The sequence below is a fragment of the Diabrotica undecimpunctata genome, chromosome 5 (assembly GCF_040954645.1).
Source record: "Diabrotica undecimpunctata isolate CICGRU chromosome 5, icDiaUnde3, whole genome shotgun sequence".
Taxonomy (NCBI): domain Eukaryota; kingdom Metazoa; phylum Arthropoda; class Insecta; order Coleoptera; family Chrysomelidae; genus Diabrotica; species Diabrotica undecimpunctata.
Window position 1 is genome coordinate 143735317 of NC_092807.1, and position 12527 is coordinate 143747843.

Below are 12527 nucleotides of genomic sequence, written 5' to 3' on the forward strand. Positions count from 1 at the left end.
TCCACGAGAACATCTGGTACATCTTCTTGAACCGCAATTTCTTCTTCGCCTATTTCTTGTACTTCCGGAGCTTTATATAGACCCTCGTAGAATTCGGTTACATATTCTCTTATTTCATACCTATTTGTGATCCTTTCGTTGTTGTTTCCCAATGCTATTATTTGCTTTCTACCGATTACCAACTTACTCTTGGTTTTCCTATAGCTTTTACGGTTCTCGATTGTATTTTGTACAAGTCGTTCATTGTAGGTTTTTATATCTTCTGTGATCTTTTTCCGTATTGCTTTGCACAGTTCGGTATATTCAATTCTATTAATATAGAAGTTGATTTTCATTTCTCTTCGTTGTTTCAGGAGAGCTGTTGTTTCATCTGAAAGTTTTCTATTGCTGTTGTGTGCTTGTGATCCTCCAACTTCTTTGGCGCAATTTAAGATTGTTTCCATTAAGTGTGTGCTATTCGTTGGGTCTTGTAATTTTTCTTGAATTAAATTTTGATAGCGCTCCGAGTTGTTGCTTAGGTTAGTGATATTTACCCCTGCAGTTGGAGTAATTTCATTCTTTCTAGTTTAGTGTTTAGAACGACCCGAGATCTAATTAGTCTGTGATCACTACCTGTTCGGAATTTGTTGAGCACACTTACATCCTTTATGGTTTTCAGCTTATTAGTTAGGATGAAATCTATTTCGTTCTTGGTAGTTGCATTGGGAGCTACCCATGTACATTTCATATTGAGCTTCTTCTTGAAATAGGTATTGGCGATTGAGAGATAATAAAATGAAATGAAATGAAATAAGGCAGGCTGCACTGTAATTGGAAACGGTTGATAAAGCTGCACATGATGATGACATGATGATATATATATATATATATATATATATATATATATATATATATATATATATATATATATATATATATATATATGCTCTCTGGTATGGTTTTACAGAATATTTTGAAGACGGCGGTTTTTAGCGTTTTGTTCATCCACTTTTTTCATCATAATGACTTATAACCCAGGTATACCCAAGTATATATAATGGCGGCCAAAGATTTTAAAAATCCGTGAGATATACTTTAAATATATTATTAAAAAAAAAACAGAAAAAAATAAACAATTTATTAAATAATTGACGTAACATGTATCCAGTAGACTATTTTAAAAAAATAAAAACTTGAAAGATGCAATTCCCGTATTTAAAATTCATCATGAAAACTTCTGGCAGTGTCGACCATCTTCGATTTTAAAAACAAATCCGGGTGTGCAAGCATTTCGTCTAAAGATAGCATTTGATCGTGGTCGTTATCAGCAAGAGCCAGAAGAGCCTCTGCTTCATGTTCACTGTGTCTGGGACTTTGAGGAGCAACATAGTGTAATAATTCCCTCCTATCCGCTCTACCATCTCCATTAAGATCGATTCGTTTTCGAAATTCTTCTCTTCGTTCGTTTTCGTCTTGCCTTACTATCAATGGCTCATCACCATTACCTACAATATATAAAATTTTATATTGAGTTGTCAATGTAATATTAAAATGAGAAACAAGAATATGAAAAATTATTATTATTTCGAATCCTAAGTACAACAACTCCTAGATATCTCTAGACATCAAATAAAAATTTTCAAAAATTGTAAGAAATTTTTTAAGACAAACTTATTAAATTATGAAATTGATTAATGTTACAATAAATGTGCAATATGTCCTCCTAAAATATTAATACAGCACTGCAGTCGATGTTATAAAGATCTATTTACATTTCTCAACATTTCTACATCAATACACTCAAATGCAATGCGTATTCTATTTATCAAATCATTTTGAGTTATTCTTCTTCTTACTGCGCCGTCTCCTTTAGACGGTTGGCGATCCAAATGGCAATTGTAGCTTTGGAAACTGTTGCACGAAACATTTCTGCGGATGAGCTGTCAAACCATCTCAGATCTTTCAACGACGAGTTCTGGCGCCTGTGAACTGATCTTTTGCCCTGTGCTTTACCTTCCAATATGATTTGGAGTAATTTATATCTTTTACCCCTCAACACATGACCTAAGTATTGTAATTTCCTCTCTTTGATTACGCTTAGTAATTCTTTTTATTTACTCATGCGCCTAAGGGCCTCAGCGTTGGTAATTTTTTGTACCCATGGAATTTTTAGCATCCGTCTGTAAATATACGTCTGTAAAGATCTTGTCGCTCTGCATGGTATTGTATACGCTCAGCAGGTATTGTATTTCCAGTGCGCATTGTGGTGGTTGTCGGTGGGAGTACGGCTAGCTGTTAGCAAGCGATGATGAAGTTATCGTTACAGCTACTCTAAAAGCGTTTATTGAAGAAAGTCCAAAGAATCTTAAAGGGGGCGTTTATTTTATGGTAAATCGTAAACTTAGAAGAAGCCGTCCGATACAACCTCCCGGCGCTAACCCAAATCAAAAACTTCTGCTACCGTTTCCGGAATCTCTCGCCTTACGATCTCAGCTATTACAAATTATTTCTCCCAATACAATCCAATTAAGGAACGCATTCATTGAAGTGGTTTCAAAAAGCTTAAAACAAGGTTCTTTCCTTAAAACATGTCCTCTCCCTCATCTAATAAAGAGTAAATTAACCAAGGTCGTCATACAAAAATGTTTTTTAAATAAATCCACATGAAGCAGTGTGGTGGGCGAGTCGGTTATAGAAAGCACCCAGTTACCAGAAAAATTGATATTGAGATGATTATGACTTAATGTATTGTGATGTATCAGGACTTCGTCATATAAAAAACAACATGCTGATATCTGGTATCATTGGATACCTCAATGGTAAATGCTTTTCTAAAAAAGTCTAAATAAATGCGACCATTCTCTGTGTTATCGAAAAAAAGGTTGTCCAATTAGGCGAACTCCAACTATACCAACTCAAATGTTGTAATAAACTATTAAGGTCCATTCGCTCAACTCGGGCATATTTTGACAGATTAATAGCTGGAAACCTACAACACAAAAGTTCCTAGCTCGCAGTATTAACAGTTTAAATAAACTTTTATTACAGACTTCTTTCATTGAAAAACGAAGAATTATTATAAATATTGGAAGTGTAAACCCATAAAATTTTGGGTAGTATATATTTAAAAAATATATTTCAGTTATTTTCAGTTTGTTTATTATTAATATTGGCTATGAGTACGTGTGTTTGGTTGTATAGCAATTTCCAGCCACTTCTAGTCTGTCAAAAAGTAACTAACTTCGCAAAAAAATAATTACTAAATTCACTAGACAGTTCGGATTGGGAATAGCGAACCGACTATATATGCGCACATCCTTTTTGGCTAAAGGTCCAGTCGATAAAGTGTCATTAATAATTTTTATCTATCAAGAGGTAAATATTGTTTCTTAATTGCTTATAAAACCATATAAATGAACAAAAACTAGATCGTATTTAACCGTAGCCTTATTTCTAACACAAATTTTAAAGAGCTATAGATTGTTTAGTAACTAGTTTTGATTAAGTTAGGCAGTGTTATAAGTTAAAGAATACTATGTATATAGATAATTAGTTTTACCTTCAGTTTGTAGAACGGCAAACTCATCTTCTGTCAGCAGCTCATCGCCGTCTCTATCAAATTTATCAAATAGTTCATCCACTAGCATCAATTGGTTGGTAACACTTGATTCGGGATGGGTAAAGGACAAAAATTCATCTATAGTTAATGTGTTTGGATTCGATTTGGCTGCTTCAGTCCATGCGGCTTTATCTCTCATTATTCTTTCTAAAATTAAAACATATATTATGTATTTGAATAACATTTAAAATTAATACACAATATCGGTTGTTGAAAGGACAATATTAGTATCTAAAATGTGTTTAAAGGCAATAGCGCCATTTTATATTCGACAATAGCGCCATGTTGCGGTACTTGGGAAAACACCAGATGTTTAAAAAAATTAGTAGATATTTGAATAGTATGCCAATTCGTCTAAAATATCTAGCAATATCTTAACATAAAATGGAAGACCCGACTGAAGGATAGTGAGTGTTTTTTAAGTTACAATTTCTTTCAAAAAAAGTTCAGAAAAAAGTCATTTTAAAATTCTAAATTTTCAAAGTTACATATTCATGAAAGTATAAGCTATTAACGTATCATACCACACAATAAGCATGGGAGCGAGGTATTTGTGAGAACTCAAACCATAGTCTCATCTGTAGGAACAACAAATGTACACGATATAGAGATAATAACCACTGAGATCGGAAAATGCACAATAACCTCGATATACAAGCCCCCAAACCAGCCTTTTATATTTTCACCCCCAACTAACTTCCAATCAGAACACAATCAGCTTGTACTGGGAGACTTTAACAGTCACAATTTACTTTGGGGCTATGCAGATCCGGACGCAAATGGAGACGCAGTAGAAGCATGGACCGAAACATGTGGCCTCACGTCAATACATGATCCTAAACTTCCACCATCTTTTCAGAGCAAAGTTTGGAAAAGAGGATATAATACGGATATCTCTTTTTCAAGTAACAACCTCGAAGATCTACCAAAGTAGTATATGGCCCCATAACAAAAACTAAGCATAGACCAATTGGTATAAATATCTTTCCAATTGTCGGACCACAAGCTATTCCATTCAGAAGGAGATTTAACTTCAAAAAGGCAAACTGGCAAAAGTATGCAGACATGCTAGATTCTGAGCTGCTACGTCTTGAACTAAAAGTAGAGAAGTATGAAAAATTTGTAGAGGTACTCAAAAATGTGTCTAGAAAAGATATCCCCGGAGGATGTAGATAACAATATGTTCCCGGGATGTCCAGCGAGTCCAAATAACTAATGACAACATACGAAACCCTCTATTCCACTGACCCTTTTAACCAAGAAACGGTTGACTGCGGAGCAGTACTACTCCAACAGCTAAGTCAAGCCAGACAGGAAAAGTACTGAGACCTTGGAAAAAATGGATATGACACATAGTAGCAAAATAGCATAGATCCTTGTAAAAAACTTAGCGGTGATCCAGAAGAACATAAACCACCTTGCAAGGTTACAGCAAACCAAGTCGCTGCTCAACTCCTTATGAATGGAAGAACTACGAACCAATATAAGGATCCAAACACTAGAATAAGATTTGATTCGAAAACAAACCACCTAGGAACTCATTTTAGACTAAAAGAACTTCACGACGGTATAAACAGGTTAAAAGCTGCAGGTGTGGATGATATATGCAGTGAACAAATAAAGCATCTAGGCCAAGGAGCAAAAAACTGGATCTTGCAATTTTATAACACGTGCTGCAAAACCTGCGAAATTCCAAAATCATGGAGGAAATCTAAAGTAATAGCCTTGTTAAAACCAGGAAAGGACCCAGAAAACCCCAGTAGCTACATACCTATCTCGCTGTTGTGTCACTTTTTCAAACTATGCGAGAGACTCATACTCGCCAGAATAGAAAAAAATGTCGACAAGCACCTCATCCCACAACAAGGAGGATTCAGACCCGGCAAATCTTGCACCGGTCAAGTCTTCGCTCTAACAGAACACATTAAAGAGGGCTTTAAAGAAAAACTTATAACAGGGGCTGCTTTCGTAGATTTGACAGCAGCCTATGACACAGTAAGGCACAAAACATTGCTCCGCAAATTATACGACACTCTCAATGACCACCATCTGGGTAAGGTCGTATATTCCTTACTGCAAAACAGACGTTTTTTCGTTATGCTGGAGGGTAAAGTAAGTAGGTGGAGAGTTCAAAAAAATGGCCTCCCACAGGGAAGTGTTTTAGCACCAATGCTCTTCAATATATACACAAACGACCAACCTACGCCGACCGAAACCAAGCACTTCCTCTATGCTGACGATCTTGCAATATGTGCTCAAGGAATTAGTTTTGAAGAAGTTGAGGAGAAACTAGAAACTGCCTTAAAAACAATGACAGCGTACTACCTACAGAATTCCCTGAGACCCAATCCCTCTAAAACCCAAATCGGCGCTTTCCACCTTCGCGCAAAGGAAGCCAAGCGAAAACTCCAAATTGCGTGGAATGGAAATACATTAGAACACACAAACCAACCTATATATCTTGGAGTAACTCTGGACCGGTCCCTCACCTACAGACAACATTGCATAAAAACGAGAGGAAAAGTAACAACTGGGAACAGCATACTCAGAAAGCTAACGGGAAGTAAGTATGGCGCACGCTATGAATAGGATAAGAACGGGGGTCGCTCCAGTAAAATCAAACATGACAAAATGGGGAAAAATCGACCAAGATGATGTGAACTGTGACTGTGGAGAAATACAGAATATGGAATATCTTCTTACATGCAGAAACTGCCCTCATCGAAGGACCCTCGAAGAATTGTGGCTCGCCAACAAAGACGGAACCGACGTAGCCCAATACTGGGCCGAAATTTTATGAATGACATGTCCGGACACGATAAAGTAAAGTAACGTATCATCATTTTGCACAATCAGAGCAAATTAATAATGAATTTATATCAAGAATATGAACGCATAATGGAGCGAAATTCGAAAGAACCTAAAACCACAAGCAGTATATTAACAAAAGTCCTTCTTCGCAACAGAAAAGTGTTAAGAGAAAAATAGAGGGAGAGATCAATTCAAAGTCATGAGAAGTACTGACTTCTACATGTTTTAAAAATGCTCTCGAAAATGACACCACCTGCAGAAAGATGACGAAGACAAAAAATTTAAACCTCGGGAGAAGAAAACGATAATATTAAAAATAATAAAAAATAATATTTCGACGATGGAGACGAGGTTGATCCCACCTGTATATACTGCATTATTCCACGTCTAAGTCCCGTGAAGGCTGGATCAGGTGAAAAATTTATTTTGACTATATTTTTGGGTAATCCCTACTATTAAACTTACTGATGTTTACTCTGAGGAAGGTATTTTCCTAAGCATATTAGTAAAAAGTGCGTATTCTTAGGCAGTCTGACACTGAATAATCATATTGCGTACGAAACGAATGAATCTGCGGCACGATTCAAGCAGAAAACTACTTACCTGATAAATACGTACCTTTAAGAGATCTCTCAAGTCCCCTATGCCTTTTTTCATCATGATCTCCAATAAATTTGTCACTAAATCCCCTCTTTTTTAAAAAGTATGTATGATATTCTCTCCAAGTAATCACACCATTTTGGGGACTAACATCAATAAGATTAAAAAGTTCCAAATTTGAACTGATAGCAGTAGAAATATGTTCCACAATTTTTTGTCTAATCCACATCGCCAACTCCTTCGAATCTAGCTTGTTGTTTTTGTCTTTATCAGCCCTGAAATAAAATGCCAGCCTAGTTTAAAATTTGTGATCAAATCAAAATATATATACAGCGAAATAAAGTGTTTCGGGAATTAAATCCGGATTGTTTGTGGTATACTCTATTAAACAAAAAAGTAGCTTCAGTCTAACTACTGGACTACATACTCCTAATAGCTTCGATAATAATTACTGTACTATACGTGTTTATACCTTCTGTTTTGTTGAAAACACGGAAGTGATTTAGTGTCATTTTGTTCCAAGGTTATATTTAATAAACTGTCTGCATAATGTAAGGTCCTGGGTCCTGGAGGTATTTTACTCAAATTTTGACATACCAGCGATTTGGCAAGTACTTTCTAATTTTATGCATGCAAAACCATTTGTATAATTTGCGTTCGACTCAAAATAGAGACCTTGACGAACATTTGATTTTGGTAAGTAATTTCGAATCGGATTCCAAAGAAATTTCGAAGAGATGACGAGTCAAAATGTAGTGTTAACTAATAAACAATTCCAAGAACTTTTATCGAGACTCTCGGTACAAACTGCTCCTTTTTCGCCGTCGTTGCAAAGTGATCTTTTGAAATGCCCTTCGCGATTTGGTAGTAAAAACGACACCGACGTAAATGCTTTTATTAGTGCCGTAGAAATTTTTAAAGATTGCGCTTTAGTGATTTTGCTGCTAAATGGCAGAGCATAATACAGTGTAAATGATGTCAAGGCATTAAATATACTATATCTACATGGGACGAACCTGTTAAGCATTTAAGAATTACGTTTGATCCGAAAAAAATGACATATCATGTTTATCGCGAACTATTTGCTGAGGAACAAGATAAAAAAACAACAGTTGACGTTTTCGTTTGTAAATGTACAGCATCAAATAAATAATGTATATCAATAATATTATCCCCAATTGTTATTATTTTTAGCTTACCACAAAAGTCCTAACCAACAAAATCAATAAAGTAACAACTTTATCGGCTGAACAACAAAGAGTCAGATCCGGAAGATCCTGCGTAGACGCCGTATTTGTACCAAGACAAATCACAGAAAAGGCCATCGAGTAAAATAAACCAGCATATCTATGTTTTATAGACCTGACAAAGGCTTTCGATCGCATCTAAGTCGAAAACATCTTACACCTACTGTATAAAAGAAACACACCAATCAATATTATACAAACCATCGAAAACATCCAATATGTTATGCAGACGACGTCGCATTAATCGCCGAGACAGAAGACAAGCTCCAAATAATACAACAGCCAAGAAATACAATATGATAATCTCTCTCTCCAATGGCGCTACAGCCCAAATCGGGCCTTGGCCTCCTCCAAACTATGCCTCCAACCTTGTCGGTCCCGCGCCGATCTTCTCCAGGTTCTCACGGCTAGCAAATTTTGCGCGTCCGCTGCCACTTCATCCTCCCATCTTTTCCGTGGCCTTCCTTTTGGTCTTGCGCCCTGCATTTTACTATCTAGGGCTCTTTTTGGCAATCTTTCTGTCTCCATTCTTACTACATGACCAGCCCAGCGAAGTCTCTGAAGTTTAACGAATTCTGAGATTGGTGTCTCTTTGAACAGTTGGTAGAGTTCAAATATCTTTCTTAGGACTTTTCTTTCGAAAGACATCCAGTTTTCTTTTTGTCTTTGACAATATGATAATATCAGCAGAAAAAAGGAAATGTAAGACAACATCTAAATACCCAATACGATGTAAAATCGAAATTGATGAGAAAATAATAAAGCAGGAAGCAAGGTTTACAAGCAGGCACAAGAAGTACGACAACAAGCTTAAAAGCAAGTAAAGCGGTGGGATCTCTTAATGACACAATCTGGAAGAACAAACACCTAAGACAAGACACAAAAACAAGAATCGATAAAGCAGCAATAAGACCTATAACAGCGGAGACCAGACCTGACACATCTAAAACGAGACTACTACTAGAAACAACAGAGTTGAAAATACTCTGACGAATATCAGGGAAAAATCTGTTGGATAGGGAGAGAAGGGAAAGCATAAGAAAAGCATGCAATATAGAAGACATAAATGGATGGGTGACAAAACGGAAACAGGAGTGAAACGAACACATTAGTAGAATGGCAGAGGATAGAATAGTACGAATAGCACGAGATAAGTCACAAATGGGCGAAGAAGTATTGGCAGACCAAGAAAAAGATGGTGCGATAATTTAAACAATTTAGGAGGCTGATATTGAAGAAGAAACAAGCTTTAAAGTCTACATACAAGAAGGAAGAAGAAGTTATTGTTTTTAATGGAACCAGCACACGAAGATCATATTAAAAGAATATAGAAATGATTTGCGCCGGCTACAAACTCTGTTATTTTATAAGAATTAAAAAAAAACTTACTTTTCAAAAACTTCCATTAGAGTTCGAGTACCATCCTTATTAAAATCAACCAAATATTCATTTTTATCAATTAATTCCTCTTCGCCTCGTTTATCAGTATTGAAATTACTGTTCTTAATTCGGATTTCAAAAGAATCTTCTACATTCACTTTTAAATCCTTGACAATTTTTATATTGTGTTTTAAAGGTACTGCCAACATCCAAATCATGACGAAAAATGCCAAATAACATAATATTGGGACCGTGTAAGACCATCGCAAGCATTCCAAGTATTTAATTTTCTGAGCAACGTTCATGTTTAATGAGCTTTTAAAAAAATTACCATGTCTTGCCTATCCATATTTTGCCAATCTAAAGAAAACTTTTTATATTTGCTACTTACAAAGACATATTTTTTTAAATAAATGCCGACATTTGTTGATAAAATACATACTTTCATTTGTGCAGTAAACGCAGGTATATGCAAGAATTGAGACAAAGGGTATCGATATTGCGCAAATCTCGAATTCAATGGCGTCTCATACATACGGGTCTACACCAATATAAATATTATAATGTAACAGGAAAGTCGCCTAATATTGGATATTCTGTTTTAATATAATAGTTTTGGGTAAAAAAACATTTTAAAGTAACTTTTTTGTACTTAGAATTTGCTGTAACCTCAATAAAAACAACTTATGTATACTAAAATATTTATTTCATCATTAAACAATGTAAGTATAAAGCAATAGTAGAAAATGATACTTTTTCAAATTAAAAAAAAAGGTTCCTAAAATTGGATACCTTATCCAAAATTAGGAACCTATTTTTCAGTTCAAAAATCACACACGGAAATGTTCTTTTTATCACTGCCAGCACACCCTTCATGTGACTATATGAAGCAACTCAAACACTTTACCCACTTTTCTTCATTTTGTTCCTTTGAATAAAGTTCAGTGCAGAACATACACTCTGCGTCACTTTGTTGATCGGTATCCATATCTGAATCATCATCATAAGGAACATTTGAGGAATCCGAGGATTCACTTTCTTCTTTTACTTTGTTTACCTTTTTATTTTTGACCATCGGCATAGTTTTCTTTTTAGTTTTCCTTAAAACTTTTAATTTTGGTAACTGTTATTTATTTTTAAGTGATTGTTTTATTTTGTTTTTCTGTAATGCTAGATTCAAAATCATCTTTGTATGGCGTACTTGTAGCTAGCGCCGCAGAACTGGTTTTACGTCCCCTGTTTGAAGTAGGTATCAATGAACTACAGGATGGTAAAGGTGAAAAGTCTTGAACTTTTACCATGTTCGATAACTAATTAGTTCTCACACTGCTACCCATTTGATGTTTCGGGGGCTTTTTTCAATAGACAATTGAATTAAGCTGAAGGTGTGATTTAGTTCGAATAGTAAAGTCTTATAACAAGTATGTTTGTCGAGGCGGAGTTCTTTCTCTTTGGTTTTCTAAAAAAAATAAAACTGCTTCTGAAAATATATTCTGATTGAATGGAAAAATTCCTGCATTACGAAATCCATTGGCTGATATCTCAGCAATCGCAGATTTCCGATAAGCAGGGCAGAATAATGAGCATATATTAAAGGTTGCTAGATTTCCACAAGGATTATTCTTTAACCAATTTTGGATTTCTCTTGAATTAGTGTGTCTTTAATGGAAACATAAAACACAAATCTAACGGTTGGATTTTATGTGACCTATAGGGAGGGATGCATACAAAAGAAATATAATTTTTTTCTAGCTACGTCTATAACGGCCAGATTCCGTGTATGGCTATAATTGCCTTCAAGTATGAGCAACACGGGATCGTCTTCTGAAAGTTTTTAAAATGTTGCATCCATCGCGTAAAGATGTGGCTGAAGGGTGACCATCAGCAGTTGATCCAGCTGGAGCTCTGCTTAATATTTTTCCGCGAGAATACAAACAACGGAGGAATGAATCCTCCGGTAGCATTCATGCACGTAACTACAGTTACCCTTTCTGCATCAATCTTGGATTGTACGGTGGTGATACCATGATAGCATTCATGCATGTAACTACAGTTACTCTTTCTACAGCAATCTTGGATTGTACGGTGGTGATACCTGTTTCGTGAACATTATACACTCTTAGAGGGGTTAAAATTTATCTGCTCGATAGCTGGTTCGAGGATATAAAAAAAACAGTTGATATTTCCTGGGGTAAAACCTTTTATTCTATTTTTTAAAATCCCCTGCTGTTTTCTCCTATAGATTGGGATGCCGTCTGGGGAAATTTCGGAGCCATTTTTACCGGCATTACCATGTCTTTATGAAAAAGGATGGAAAAGGTTATTTCTAATAGCAAGTTCTTTTGACTCTTTACCACGTTGGTTGATTTGGGAACGTTAAAGATCTTTGGCACCTTCCAAGTATCCCTTTTACTTTTAACAGCGTCAAAGTAAGTAAGTAAGTAAGTAAGTAAGCAAACAGAGCCTCCGTTTGGGTTTCCTGATAAGAACTGCACTTAAGTACAAAATAATCGACTCAAAATTATTTTGCGAAAGTACGTCTCCTTTTTCAATCTAAAAAGTGTAAGTTTAAAAATATTTAGTGTACAATCATTAACCTTATTATTGAGTTTTAAAAAAGTTTTGTTTTTTGGTGAATCGGATGACGTATTAAAAATAATGAATGCAATACGTAGAGAGGGGGTCAAAATTTGACACATTGAAATCGACACGCACCAACTTGTTTCAGTTAACATCGTACGCATCAATTTCCATAGCAACCCACTAATACATCAGTCATTTAAGTTCGCCACTGTATTACAAATGGATACCACATCCGTCAGAGCAGCTCAATTAGCTCAATCAGTAGCATTATTGAGAGAAGCCAGAGGACCGTGGCAAATCTTGACTCG

The 12527-nt window shown here is 35.6% G+C and overlaps 1 protein-coding gene across 2 annotated transcripts; it reads right to left on the bottom strand.

The window, feature by feature from the left end:
- Positions 1–1103: 1103 nt before the first annotated feature.
- myd (stromal cell derived factor mayday) lies at positions 1104–10119 on the bottom strand. 2 transcript variants are annotated; one of them, XM_072531182.1, is made up of 4 exons: positions 9646–10119; positions 7028–7284; positions 3539–3745; positions 1104–1484 (listed from the first exon to the last, which is right to left on the bottom strand). In XM_072531182.1, exons 1-4 carry the CDS (start codon positions 9939–9941, stop codon positions 1195–1197), a joined length of 1050 nt encoding a protein of 349 aa, XP_072387283.1. In that variant the 5' UTR covers positions 9942–10119; the 3' UTR covers positions 1104–1194. The 2 variants fall into 2 exon arrangements, with proteins under 2 accessions (XP_072387283.1, XP_072387282.1); XM_072531181.1 differs by having other exon boundaries at positions 7013–7284.
- Between the last annotated feature and the right edge of the window lie 2408 nt (positions 10120–12527).

What these genes read in the sequence shown, in the direction of transcription:
- myd (XM_072531181.1), bottom strand. Translation starts at nt 9,941, where the DNA reads ATGAACGTTGCTCAGAAAATTAAATACTTGGAATGCTTGCGATGGTCT. An exon ending in CTAATGGAAGTTTTTGAAAA is followed by an intron (nt 7,285 to 9,645) that starts GTAAGTTTTTTT and finishes ATTTTATTTCAG; the next exon opens with GGCTGATAAAGACAAAAACA. An exon ending in TAAAGGTACGTATTTATCAG is followed by an intron (nt 3,746 to 7,012) that starts GTAAGTAGTTTT and finishes TTTTAATTTTAG; the next exon opens with AAAGAATAATGAGAGATAAA.